The sequence below is a fragment of the Anolis carolinensis genome, unplaced genomic scaffold (assembly GCF_035594765.1).
Source record: "Anolis carolinensis isolate JA03-04 unplaced genomic scaffold, rAnoCar3.1.pri scaffold_7, whole genome shotgun sequence".
NCBI lineage: Eukaryota > Metazoa > Chordata > Lepidosauria > Squamata > Dactyloidae > Anolis > Anolis carolinensis.
Window position 1 is genome coordinate 15769387 of NW_026943818.1, and position 13906 is coordinate 15783292.

At 50.6% G+C, this 13906-nt stretch overlaps 2 protein-coding genes across 2 annotated transcripts in view; both read left to right on the plus strand.

The window, feature by feature from the left end:
* The first annotated feature begins 3831 nt into the window (after positions 1 to 3831).
* On the plus strand, positions 3832 to 9232 carry upk3bl2 (uroplakin 3B like 2). The gene is made up of 5 exons (XM_062960299.1): positions 3832 to 3991; positions 5026 to 5175; positions 7653 to 7961; positions 8751 to 8880; positions 9016 to 9232. Exons 1-5 carry the CDS (start codon positions 3931 to 3933, stop codon positions 9119 to 9121), a joined length of 756 nt encoding a protein of 251 aa, XP_062816369.1. The 5' UTR covers positions 3832 to 3930; the 3' UTR covers positions 9122 to 9232.
* A 4044-nt stretch (positions 9233 to 13276) lies between these two features.
* Positions 13277 to 13906, plus strand: part of zzef1 (zinc finger ZZ-type and EF-hand domain containing 1) — a 58095-nt gene continuing 57465 nt past the window's right edge. Inside the window, exon 1 of the mRNA XM_062959730.1 lies at positions 13277 to 13786. Coding sequence (XP_062815800.1) covers positions 13376 to 13786 — 411 coding nt within the window. The 5' untranslated portion in view covers positions 13277 to 13375. The remainder of the gene's footprint in view (positions 13787 to 13906) is intronic.

A 13906-nucleotide genomic window follows, 5' to 3' on the forward strand; every position in this document is an offset into this window, starting at 1 on the left:
TTAACGCGGTTTCATCCCGCTGTAACTTTCCCCTGCTCCGTGCCATGCATACCTAACAACTGTAGCTCCCTCTTGAGCAGGGAGGGAGCTTGTTCAACCGCAACATTCCCTGGGAATAGGGAATATATAAACTGCATTGATTCTTGTTCTGCTTGGAATTGTTTATGTTTACTCCTAAACATTTATGTTTATGTTTATTCCTAGGAAAGCCTTAAAGACATGGTTGTGCACGCAAGCTTTTAATGAATGAGAACATGGGTTTTACATGACCTGTACGAAGACTTATTGAGGATTCTGGATGAATGGATTTTAATCTTGCACATTCTTAAAATTTTATATACAGTAGAGTCTCACTTATCCAACACTCGCTTATCCAACGTTCTGGATTATCCAAGGCGTTTTTGTAGTCAATGTTTTCAATATATCGTGATTTTTTGGTGCTAAATTCGTAAATACAGTAGAGTCTCACTTATCCAACACTCGCTTATCCAACGTTCTGGATTATCCAAGGCGTTTTTGTAGTCAATGTTTTCAATATATCGTGATTTTTTGGTGCTAAATTCGTAAATACAGTAATTACTACATAGCATTACTGTGTATTGAACTACAGTAGAGTCTCGCTTATCCAACATTCTGGATTATCCAACGCATTTTTGTAGTCAACGTTTTCAATATATCATGATATTTTGGTGCTAAATTCGTAAATACAGCAATTACTACATAGCATTACTGTGTATTGAACTACAGTAGAGTCTCACTTATCCAACACTCGCTTATCCAACGTTCTGGATTATCCAAGGCGTTTTTGTAGTCAATGTTTTCAATATATCATGATATTTTGGTGCTAAATTCGTAAATACAGTAGAGTCTCACTTATCCAACACTCACTTATCCAACGTTCTGGATTATCCAAGGCGTTTTTGTAGTCAATGTTTTCAATATATCATGATTTTTTGGTGCTAAATTCGTAAATACAGTAGAGTCTCACTTATCCAACACTCGCTTATCCAACGTTCTGGATTATCCAAGGCGTTTTTGTAGTCAATGTTTTCAATATATCATGATATTTTGGTGCTAAATTCGTAAATACAGTAGAGTCTCACTTATCCAACACTCACTTATCCAACGTTCTGGATTATCCAAGGCGTTTTTGTAGTCAATGTTTTCAATATATCATGATATTTTGGTGCTAAATTCGTAAATACAGTAGAGTCTCACTTATCCAACACTTGCTTATCCAATGTTCTGGATTATCCAAGGCGTTTTTGTAGTCAATGTTTTCAATATATCATGATATTTTGGTGCTAAATTCGTAAATACAGTAGAGTCTCACTTATCCAACACTCGCTTATCCAACGTTCTGGATTATCCAAGGCGTTTTTGTAGTCAATGTTTTCAATATATCATGATATTTTGGTGCTAAATTCGTAAATACAGTAGAGTCTCACTTATCCAACACTCACTTATCCAACGTTCTGGATTATCCAAGGCGTTTTTGTAGTCAATGTTTTCAATATATCATGATATTTTGGTGCTAAATTCGTAAATACAGTAATTACTATATAGCATTACTGCATATTGAACTACTTTTTCTGCCAAATTTGTTGTCTAACATGATGTTTTGGTGTTTAATTTGTAAAATCATAACCTAATTTGATGTTTAATAGGCTTTTCCTTAATCTCTCCTTATTATCCAACATATTCACTTATCCAACGTTCTGCCGGCCCATTTATGTCGGATAAGTGAGACTCTGCTGTAATGTGATTTTATTTTGTAATGGTATCTGTTTTATATGAATTGTTGTTTTTACCTTGTTTTTAGGCATTGAAGAGTTGTACTTGACTGACACCCAGAGAGCACTGTGAACCCAAGCAATGATGGATCTGGGCCACACTTCCGTGATATCACCTCCCATTCCAAAACAGCCCAATGACCCGGGCAAGCTCGTCCAAAAGAGACCTGCCGCCCTCGTCTGCCTTGCAGACCCAGGCTTGTCAGAACGAGGTCCCTGTTCCTGCCGGCCTCCCCGTGGGGCTTCCTCAGGGTGTGTTTGTGGCAAGGCTGTGGTTTCGGTGGGTGCGGCTGCACTTGCGCCTCCCGAGGCGGCACCAAAGGGAGCGGCACAGGCGGGTGACTCAGGCGGGAATCCAAGGCCGGGAGGAGCCCGTCCACATGCATTCGCCCCAGGAGATCAGGAGCCGCGAGAAGCCAGGAGCCTTGTGAGTTCAGTAGCTGCACAGGACCAGTAGCTGCACGAGTCCAGTAGCCACACGAGTCCAGTAACCGCATGACTCCGACAGCTGCGTGAGTTCAGTAGCTGCACAAGTTCAGTAGCCACACGAGTCCAATAGCCACATTTAAATAGACACATGAGTCCAGTAGCCATGCAAGTCCTGTAGCTGCGCAGGACCAGTAGCCATGCAAGTCCAGTAGCCACACAAATCCAATAGCCTCATGAGTTCAGTAGCTGCAAGAGTCCAGTAGCCACATGAATCCAATAGCCTCACGAGTCCAGTAGCTGCACAAGGGCAGTAGCCGCATGAGTTCAGTAGCCGCATGAGTTCAGTAGCCGCTTGAGTTCAGTAACCGCGTGACTCTGACAGCTGTGTGAGTTCAGTAGCTACACAAGTTCAGTAGCCACATTTAAATAGACACATGAATCCAGTAGTTGTGCGAGTCCTGTAGCTGCACAGGACCAGTAGCTGCACGAGTCCAGTAGCCACATGAATCCAGTAACCGCGTGACTCCGACAGCAGTGTGAGTTCAGTAGCTGCACAAGGGCAGTAGCAGCATGAGTTCAGTAGCCACACGAGTCCAATAGACACATTTAAATAGACACATGAATCCAGTAGCCGTGCGAATCTGGTAGCTGCGCAGGACCAGTAGCTGCACAAGTCCAGTAGCTGCACGAGACCAGTAGCCACATGAATCCAGTAACTGCATGACTCCAACAGCTGCACGAGTTCAGTAGCCACATGGGTCCAATAGCCACATTTAAATAGACACACGAGTCCAGTAGCCGTGCGAGTCCAGTAGCTGTGCAGGACCAGTAGCTGCACAAGTCCAGTAGCCACATGAATCCAATAGCCACATGAGTTCAGTAGCTGCACGAGTCCAATAGCCACATTTAAATAGACGCATGAGTCCAGTAGCCGTGTGAGTCCAGTAACTGTACAGGACCAGTAGCTGCACAAGTCCAGTAGCCACATGAATCCAATAGCCACATGAGTTCAGTAGCTGCACGAGTCCAATAGCCACATTTAAATAGACGCATGAGTCCAGTAGCCGTGTGAGTCCAGTAACTGTACAGGACCAGTAGCTGCACAAGTCCAGTAGCCACATGAATCCAATAGCCTCATGAATCCAATAGCCGCATGAATCTAATAGCCTTATCACTCGCAGTCCTTATCACAGTCTACCAGGCAGGTCAACTATTTCAGGTCTTATTAGCAACTTTTAATTACAATTCCAGCAAGCAGGTAGTTCATGGTTTGCAGGCCTTAATATCAGAATGGTGTCTCCAGAATTACTAGCTCACATCCATTCCTCTCATTCATGCCCACACATAATAAATCCAAATTTTGGTCACATAAAAAACCCGTATTGTAGAATCATAGGAGTGACCCCGCAAAGAGCCTCCAGTGATAGAATGACCGCAGGACCATCACCGGGCAGGAATGCCAGGCCAGGTGTGACTTTTCTGGCTCACGCTCCACTGATCCCCAAACGGGCCAGACCTGTTCTCCGCTTTGCCCCTCAACGCAGGGCGGAGGGAGGGAGGGAGGGAGGGAGGGAGGGAGGGGGCGGGGAAGGACCCAGGATGAGCAGGTGTCGGGAAGCGGGCGAGCCCCGAGGGAGGGCGGGGTTGGCGGGGAACAGTTTTCCTCGGCACCCCATTCGGACGGGACGCAGGCAACGCGGGCGCAGGGATGGCGGGAGTCTCCGTGCTCCTCTTGCTGGGCCTGGCGCTCACGCCCGCGGCTGAGATAGGTACGTACCTACGCCTTGGCCTTTCCCAGACGGACATCTAGGATGGACTCCGGAACGGATGCAGATTGAATTGCAGTGGGGTTGGGTTGGGGTTGAGGGTGAGCATGAGGTTGAGGTGGAGGCTGGGGTTGGGGTTGAGGTTGAGGTTGAGGTTGGGCTGGGTGGCCCGATGGCCTCGTCCACCTCGTCCAATTATGTCCCATTGCAACCCTACTGGACTCCCATTGTGGTCCTACCTGGATTAGAAGTCCCATTGGAGTCCCATTGTGGTCCTACCTGGATTAGAAGTCCCATTGGAGTCCCATTGTGGTCCTACCTGGATTAGAAGTCCCATTGGAGTCCCATTGTGGTCCTACCTGGATTAGAAGTCCCATTGGAGTCCCATTGTGGTCCTACCTGGATTAGAAGTCCCATTGGAGTCCCATTGTGGTCCTACCTGGATTAGAAGTCCCATTGGAGTCCCATTGTGGTCCTACCTGGATTAGAAGTCCCATTGGAGTCCCATTGTGGTCCTACCTGGATTAGAAGTCCCATTGGAGTCCCATTGTGGTCCTACCTGGATTAGAAGTCCCATTGGAGTCCCATTGTGGTCCTACCTGGATTAGAAGTCCCATTGGAGTCCCATTGTGGTCCTACCTGGATTAGAAGTCCCATTGGAGTCCCATTGTGGTCCTACCTGGATTAGAAGTCCCATTGGAGTCCCATTGTGGTCCTACCTGGATTAGAAGTCCCATTGGAGTCCCATTGTGGTCCTACCTGGATTAGAAGTCCCATTGGAGTCCCATTGTGGTCCTACCTGGATTAGAAGTCCCATTGGAGTCCCATTGTGGTCCTACCTGGATTAGAAGTCCCATTGGAGTCCCATTGTGGTCCTACCTGGATTACAAGTAGCAGGTTGACATGAATTGTAGTGGGGTTGGGTTAGGGTTGAGGTTGGAGTTGAGGTTGAGGTTGAGGTTGAGGTTGAGTTGTGCTGGGTGGCCCGATGTCGACACGTGCCTGTGCATCCTGATGGGCTTTGCCTTCTTCTCCAGTGTCCGTGAACTACACCCCACGCCTGGCTTCTGAGAATCTGGGAGGGAAGGTCACCGCCTCGACCTTCACCCTGGACCAGCCGCGCTGCGTTTTCAATGACGTGGTCAATGCCACGGACGGGATCTGGCTGCTGGTTGCCCGCAGCGACGGTAAGTGGCATCCTATTGTTTGCATGATGCCAACTGGCCACCCCATCGTTTATAGGATGCCAAATGGGTATCTCACCATTGAGATTGTGGCGTCCTATCATTTACGTGATGCCAAATGGGCATCCCATGGTTTAGATTATGGTATCAAATAATATACATGCTTCATTTGTCCACCGGTGACACCGAACCCTTGGTGGAGTACTTCCTCATTCCCGTGGCTCATAATGTGCACCTTGCTTATCCACTATTGCAACCTCATTGTTTTTAATACTGCGTTGTGTTTTTTCAGTTATTGTGTATATCTTATTATTGGTTATTGCTATTGTTCTTTGATGTTTCATAATTTATCATTGCGATTTTATTTATTTATTTGCAGCATTTATATTCCGCCCTTCTTTCTCACCCCGAAGGGGACTCACATGACACATATAAGGCAAACATTCAATGCCTTGACATAGAACAAAGACAGAGACAAACGCAGGCTCCGAGCTGGCCTCGAACTCATGACCTCTTGGTCAGAGTGATAAGTTGCAGCTGGCTGCAGCTGGCTGCTTATCAGCCTGCGACACAGCCCGGGTGGGATATAAATAAACTTATTATTATTATTATTATTATTATTATTATTATTATTATTATTTTCCGCATGTAAATTAGTTAAATTAGCCTCCCCGCATAAAGCGGTACCTAAATTCTCTACTCGACAGATGCCGCTGTCTTTCGGGCTGCTGAGGTCAACAGTGAGCTAGGCTATTCCTGGTGGGGGGCTCATGGCTTTGAAGGCACGACTTCTCGGTCGTGGGGCTCCTTCCGTGGCCCCGGGACGGAGGGTGACCTTCTCCGACTTCTCGGTCGTGGGGCTCCTTCCGTGGCCCCGGGACGGAGGGTGACCTTCTCCGACTTCTCGGTCGTGGGGCTCCTTCCGTGGCCCCGGGACGGAGGGTGACCTTCTCCGACTTCTCGGTCGTGGGGCTCCTTCCGTGGCCCCGGGACGGAGGGTGACCTTCTCCGACTTCTCGGTCGTGGGGCTCCTTCCGTGGCCCCGGGACGGAGGGTGACCTTCTCCGACTTCTCGGTCGTGGGGCTCCTTCCGTGGCCCCGGGACGGAGGGTGACCTTCTCCGACTTCTCGGTCGTGGGGCTCCTTCCGTGGCCCCGGGACGGAGGGTGACCTTCTCCGACTTCTCGGTCGTGGGGCTCCTTCCGTGGCCCCGGGACGGAGGGTGACCTTCTCCGACTTCTCGGTCGTGGGGCTCCTTCCGTGGCCCCGGGACGGAGGGTGACCTTCTCCGACTTCTCGGTCGTGGGGCTCCTTCCGTGGCCCCGGGACGGAGGGTGACCTTCTCCGACTTCTCGGTCGTGGGGCTCCTTCCGTGGCCCCGGGACGGAGGGTGACCTTCTCCGACTTCTCGGTCGTGGGGCTCCTTCCGTGGCCCCGGGACGGAGGGTGACCTTCTCCGACTTCTCGGTCGTGGGGCTCCTTCCGTGGCCCCGGGACGGAGGGTGACCTTCTCCGACTTCTCGGTCGTGGGGCTCCTTCCGTGGCCCCGGGACGGAGGGTGACCTTCTCCGACTTCTCGGTCGTGGGGCTCCTTCCGTGGCCCCGGGACGGAGGGTGACCTTCTCCGACTTCTCGGTCGTGGGGCTCCTTCCGTGGCCCCGGGACGGAGGGTGACCTTCTCCGACTTCTCGGTCGTGGGGCTCCTTCCGTGGCCCCGGGACGGAGGGTGACCTTCTCCGACTTCTCGGTCGTGGGGCTCCTTCCGTGGCCCCGGGACGGAGGGTGACCTTCTCCGACTTCTCGGTCGTGGGGCTCCTTCCGTGGCCCCGGGACGGAGGGTGACCTTCTCCGACTTCTCGGTCGTGGGGCTCCTTCCGTGGCCCCGGGACGGAGGGTGACCTTCTCCGACTTCTCGGTCGTGGGGCTCCTTCCGTGGCCCCGGGACGGAGGGTGACCTTCTCCGACTTCTCGGTCGTGGGGCTCCTTCCGTGGCCCCGGGACGGAGGGTGACCTTCTCCGACTTCTCGGTCGTGGGGCTCCTTCCGTGGCCCCGGGACGGAGGGTGACCTTCTCCGACTTCTCGGTCGTGGGGCTCCTTCCGTGGCCCCGGGACGGAGGGTGACCTTCTCCGACTTCTCGGTCGTGGGGCTCCTTCCGTGGCCCCGGGACGGAGGGTGACCTTCTCCGACTTCTCGGCCGTGGGGCTCCTTCCGTGGCCCCGGGACGGAGGGTGACCTTCTCCGACTTCTCGGCCGTGGGGCTCCTTCCGTGGCCCCGGGACGGAGGGTGACCTTCTCCGACTTCTCGGCCGTGGGGCTCCTTCCGTGGCCCCGGGACGGAGGGTGACCTTCTCCGACTTCTCGGCCGTGGGGCTCCTTCCGTGGCCCCGGGACGGAGGGTGACCTTCTCCGACTTCTCGGCCGTGGGGCTCCTTCCGTGGCCCCGGGACGGAGGGTGACCTTCTCCCGCTTCCTCCGCAGCCGCCAGGAACTTCACCCGGCCGGGCTCCCCAAGCGAGCTGCCCTTCCAGGACCTGGAGAAGAACGGCTTGTACCTGACGCTGAACACGGCCCCGGCCAGCTACCCGTGCCCGGAGCCGGGCGCAGCAGGGGGGCCGCTGACCGTCCTGCGGGTGGGCAACGAAGTCCAGTGCGCCTCCAACCGTGCGAGGCCAGACTGCAACGGGCCGCTGCCCAGACCGGGGCCCTACCGGGTCAAGTTCCTGGCCATCAACCCCGACGGGGTGACGGCGGAGTCGGAGTGGTCGGAGGAGATCGCCCTGGTCCAAGGTAACTGGCAACGGCCGGGCCCTGGAGAGATTCGTGGCGGGGTCTTCCTTGCGGGTGGGTCTTCCTAGAAGGATAGAATCCTAGAATCGTAGAGTTGGAAGAGACCTCATGGGCCCTCCAGTCCAACCCCATTCTGCCAAGAAGCAGGAAATCGCATTCAAAGCACCCCCGGCAGATGGCCATCCAGCCTCTGCTTCAAAGCCTCCACCACAGTCCGCGGCAGAGAGTTCCACTGCTGAACAGCCCTTCTCACAGTGAGGAAGTTCTTCCTGATGTCCAGGCGGAATCTCCTTCCTTTCCTGTAGTTTGAAGCCCTTGTTCCCTTGCGTCCTGGTCTGCAGTGAAAACAAGCTCCTTCCCTCCTCCCTGTGGCTTCCCCTCCCGTCTTCATCCCTGGCCCTCCTCATGTCTCCTCTCAGCCTTCTCTTCTGCAGGCTAAACATGCCCAGCTCTTTAAGCCGCTCCTCATAGGGATTCTTGTTCTCCAGACCCTTAATCATTTTAGTCGCCCTCTTCCTCTGGACGCTTCCCAGCTTAGAGTCAACCTCTCCCTTCCATTGAGATGCCCAGAATGGGACGCAGTGTGATTCCAGGTAACGTGGTCTGACCAAGGCAGAAGAGAGCAAGGGGTTAGGGTTCTGGATGGATCTCGATGCTTGTCCACTGCTTGTAAGAGACTAGGTTTAGGGTCTCCTTGTGGAGGGAGAAAGAGGAGGATAAATACACACTATCGTAATAATATGAATCCTAACAATCGGTCGAACGGGATGACCTGCCTTTCCTCTGCAGCGCAGAGCCCGGAAACCATTGACGTGTCTCCGGGGCGGAGGAGCGCCTCGGCCATCGCCATCGCCTCCCTCCTCTCCATCCTCTGCGCCGTCTTGCTGGCCGCCCTGATCGCCGCCCTGGTCTACAAATAGTACGTAGAGGCGTAAACAGTGAGCTGGGCTTGGCGGTCGGGGGCTCACCCCGACCGGGCTTCGGTTGGCAGATCTTGCTACTGCGGGGGATTTAAACCCGGGCCTGACCCGATCTCGGCTCCCTCTCCCCGCAGCACCGACGCCTGCGGCAAGCAAGGCGTGGTCACCCTCCGGGACCCGGCCACCATCACGCGCTACACCACGCACCACATCTACGACCAGCCGGGACAGAAGCTGTGAGGCACGTCTCGTCGCGGAGCGTCCGGGGAGCTTTGGCCGTCCCTGCGCTGTTTGGCAAAAAGGCTTCTGTTTGCATTCAATAAACACCCAAGTGGTTCAGAGCACAAGGTTTCATGGGTTGGAGGATCCCTCTTGTCCTTTGCTCTTTTTTGGGTGTCAGGAGCAACTTGAGAAACTGTAGGTCGCTTCTGGTGGTATTATTATTATTATTATTAATAATAATAATAATAATAATAATAATAATAATAACTTTATTCTTATACCCCGCCCCATCTCCCTGAAGGGACTCAGGGCGGCTTACATGGGGCCATGCCCAGACACAACAGTATAAAAGCAGATGCAAAACAATAAGCAAATCAATCAACAATAAAACATCAACATGGATAGTCATAAAAAGGTCAACATACAAAATAAAATGTTAAAATCATGGGTTGAATTCACGGATCTGGGCCAAAGTGCAGAATTGGCTGTCTGCAAGGACGTTGCTGGATGTTTTGACGTTTTTACCATCCTTGTGGGAGGCTTCTCTCATGTCCCCGCATGGAGCTGGAGCTGAGAGAGGGAGCTCATCCGCACTCTCCCCAGGTTGGATTCGAACCTGGCTGCCTTCAGATTAGCAACCCAACCTTCAAGTCACAAGGCTTTAACCCACTACACCAATGGGGGCTCCATTATTATTATTATTATTATTAATAATAATAATAATAATAATAATAATAGCCAGCATATCTATTTTGTTTGCTGTGTCATACAATAAAATAATAATAATAATAATAATAATAATAATAATAATAATAATAATAATAATAATAGTAATAATAATAATAATCAGCCGCTCTCAGGACCTCAAGATTGAACTTCAAAGACTCTGGCAGAAACCAGTGCAGGTGGTCCCGGTGGTGATGGGCACACTGGGTGCCGTGCCAAAAGATCTCAGCCGGCATTTGGAAACAATAGACATTGACAAAATTATGATCTGCCAACTGCAAAAGGCCACCCTGCTGGGATCTGCATGCATCATCCGAAAATACATCACACAGTCCTAGACACTTGGGAAGTGTTCGACTTGGGATTTTGTGATACGAAATCCAGCATATCTATCTTGTTTGCTGTGTCATATAATAATAATAATAATAATAATAATAATAATAATAATAATAATACATCACACAGTCCTAGACACTTGGGAAGTGTTCGACTTGTGATTCTGTGATACGAAATCCAGCATATCTATCTTGTTTGCTGTGTCATAATAAAATAATAATATATCACACAGTCCTTCATCCGTTCATCCAATATCCTTGTGCTTTAGCCATAAATCAGTCCAGGTCGTCTTTGTCATTTATTCATTAAAAGCCTGAGCACATAGCCATGTTTTTAAGGCTTTTCTAAAGCTCAAAACTTTATTTTTATAAAGGGACTCGGGATGGCTAACACGGGGCCAAGCCCAGGTAATGACACCAAAAGAGGATAAAATACATACATTGTACAAAACAGACAAAATAATACACAATTGTCCAATGGGTTTACAATTTACACCCTTCGCACTTTGGCCCAGATGCCCTTGTTTAACCCTTGTTCCGTTTCTTAATTATGTTCTACTATGTTCATCCTTGTTTTTTGCTATTTTATTATGTCACTGTGGACAATTGTGTACGGGTAAAGTGCTAAATACGTCAGACATCGTGATTGTGATGTGGGCGAAACGTCAGGAGGGAATGCTTCTGGAACATGGCCACAAAGCCTGGAAAATGCACAACCATCCAGTGATTCTGGCCATGAAAGCCTTCGACAATTGTACAATTAAACAGGAAATAACGCTCTCAAACCAGGAAAGAAACGCCGTGACTTGTTTACTTGCAGGAACTTATTTAGCTTCTTCCTTATTTTAGCTTTAGGACTTCTTAAAATGACTGAAAACTTTATTTTTACCTTCCTTTGGAGAACAAAGTCCCTTACGTTTGCTTATCTACCATCTCCTCGTACATTTATCTTTTTTTCCTGGGCGTTTTGCTAATCACCAGGCAGCAGGCCAAGCGCCTTTTGAATCTTATCAGTTGGCAGATTGCCTGGGGGGAAAAAATCTGGCTGCTTTGTGGTTTTAAAAATATATATATAGGAAAAGGGAAGAGTAAGCCAGACTGAGAAACTTTAAAAAAATCTCTGGGTTGCTGTGAATTTTCAGGGCGGTCTGGCCACGTTCCAGAAGCAGCACTCTCTCCTGACGTTTGCCCCACATCTACGGCAGGCATCCTCAGAGGTTGTGAGGTCTGTTGGAGGCAAGTGTGAATGTTGCCATTGGCCACCTTGATTAGCATTCAATGGCCTTACAGCTACAAATAATAATAATAATAATAATAATAATTTTATTCTTGTACCCCGCCTCTATCTCCCCGCAGGGACTCAGGGCGGCTTACAAATGCAAAGGAGTATACATACAAAAACATCAAATACCGAAAACGCCCAAATGAAAAATTAAAACATACGATTAAAATCAAACCATTAATAAGACCAAGTTAAAACTTATCAACAAAGCCTGACTGCTTCCTGCCTGGGGGAATCCTTTGTTGGGAGGTGTTAGCTGGCCGTGGTTGTTTCCCGTCTAGGAAGCATGGAAATGAACAAAATGTGGATATCTGTATTTTTTTCAAAAAACTCTTAAAATCAGGCCAGTAAATAAAGAAGATCACTCTGAAAAGAGGGGAATCCCAGCCATGAAAAAATCAGGGCCAGCTCACACCTCCCAATTTAATAATAATAATAATAATAATAATAATAATAATAATCCAGCATATCTATCTTGTTTACCAACGTCGTTGTGTCAATAATAGTAATAATAATAATAATAATAATAATAATAATAATAATAATAACAACTTTATTTTTATATCCTGTTCCCATCTCCCCAAGGGGACTCGGGGCGGCTTACATGGGGACAAGCCCATTAAAACACAATCCATAATTTTAAATCAACCTAAAACAATAAAAACAGTATAAAACAGCATATCAGGTCCTTAGAACCTGGGCATGGTACGAAATGTGTAGGGATGAGCTAATAATAATAATAATAATAATAATAATAAAACTTTATTTATATACCACTCCATCTCCTCGAGAGGACTCAGGGCGGTTGTCAATTGTCAACAAACACCATACAACGAAGTTAAACGTAGTAAACATAATAAACAACATCATAAGGCAGAACCAAAACAATTCTATTAAAAGCAGGCATAGAATTACAAATCCAAATCAACATATATATATATATATGCACCAAGAATTCAACCAAGGATTCCCTCTCAGGCAGGAAGCAGCCAGGCTTTGAAGCTGCAAGGCCATTCAATGCTAATCAAGGTGGCCAAGGGCAGGCAAGAGTTCTCTCTTTCTTTCTTTCTTTCTTTCTTTCTCCCACCCTGGACATCATTCCACAGGGAGATATATAAAGCCCACTGGCCTTGTTTCCAACAGACCTCACTAACTCTGAGGACGCCTGCCATAGATGAGGGCGAAACGTCAGGAGAGAATGCTTCTGGAACCCGGTGATTCCGGCCTAGAAAGCCTTGGACCACAGAACTTTCCTCTTGATTGAAAACTCCTTAATCAAGAAATATTGAAAATTCGGGGTCCCCTGGCGCCCCCTTCTGTCTCAAACAACACCTCGCTTTGCGGCGGGGCTTTGCGACACCCGAGGGGAAAGCCCAACAGGAGAGGGGCGTGGCTTCAGTTTACACGCCTTCTCAAGGGGGCGGGGCTTTGTGCTTATTATTCAAGGGGCGTGGCTTCATCTTCCTAGCCTTTTTTCCTGGAGGCGGGGCTTTTTGAGGGCCCAGGGGGCGTGGCTTCACTTTCCACGCCTCTCCCTGGAGGCGGGTCTTTGTGCTTATTATTCAAGGGGCGTGGCTTCATCTTCCTAGCCTTTTTTTTCCTGGAGGCGGGGCTTTTTGAGGGTCCAGGGGGCGTGGCTTCACTTTCCGTGCTTATTATTCAAGGGGCGTGGCTTCATCTTCCTAGCCTTTTTTCCTGGAGGCGGGGCTTTTCGAGGCCCAGGGGGCGTGGCTTCACTTCCCACGCCTTCTCGCCCAAGGGAGCGGCGCCTCTCGCTTTGCGGCGGGGCTTTGCGACACCCGAGGCGGAAGTTCCGTGAGGGGAAAGCCCAACGGGTCTCGCTTTGCGGCGGGGCTTTGCGACCTCCCGAGGCGGAAGTGGTTGTGTGGTGGTGAGGAGAAGGCCTGTGGCGGAGGAGGCGGCGCCGGGATGGGGAGCGCGGGGAGCCGGGCCGAGGACGAGGAGGACGAGGAGGCGGAGGAGGGCGAGGCCGGAGCAGCAGGAGGAGCAGGCGCGGAGCTGCCGGCCGAGGCCTCTCCCGCGGGCCCGGCCCTGGCGGCCTCTGCCCCGGGCGCGGTGCCGGCGGCGGCGGTGCTGCTGGGCCAGGCCCGCCTGCGCGAGGAGGCCGCCGCCCGCCTGCGCCTCTCCGCGGGCCCCGCGCCGCCCCGCGCCCGCCACCACGCCGCCCTGGCCCGCTGCCTGGAGGAGTGCCTGGCCCGCGGGGAGCGCGCCGTCTCCCGGCAGCACCTGGCCCACGCCCTGCGCGCCGCCGCCGACGCCCCGCAGCCCCACGAGCACGAGCCGCGCCCCCGCGCCCACGACCAGGACGAGGAGGAGGAGGTGGGTATTATGGTTATTATCCTTATTATTGTGTTCACGAAGGAAGGCTTTCAGGGCCGGAAGTGAGTTTTCCAGGCTGCCTGGCCATGTCCCAGAAGCATGCTCTCCTGACGTTTCGCC

Excerpts from the sequence above, each read along its gene's own strand:
- upk3bl2 (XM_062960299.1), top strand. The coding sequence starts at position 3,931 with ATGGCGGGAGTCTCCGTGCTCCTCTTGCTGGGCCTGGCGCTCACGCCC. Across the intron at positions 3,992-5,025 it reads CACGCCCGCGGCTGAGATAG|TGTCCGTGAACTACACCCCA; the intron begins GTACGTACCTAC and ends CTTCTTCTCCAG. Across the intron at positions 7,962-8,750 it reads GGAGATCGCCCTGGTCCAAG|CGCAGAGCCCGGAAACCATT; the intron begins GTAACTGGCAAC and ends TTTCCTCTGCAG.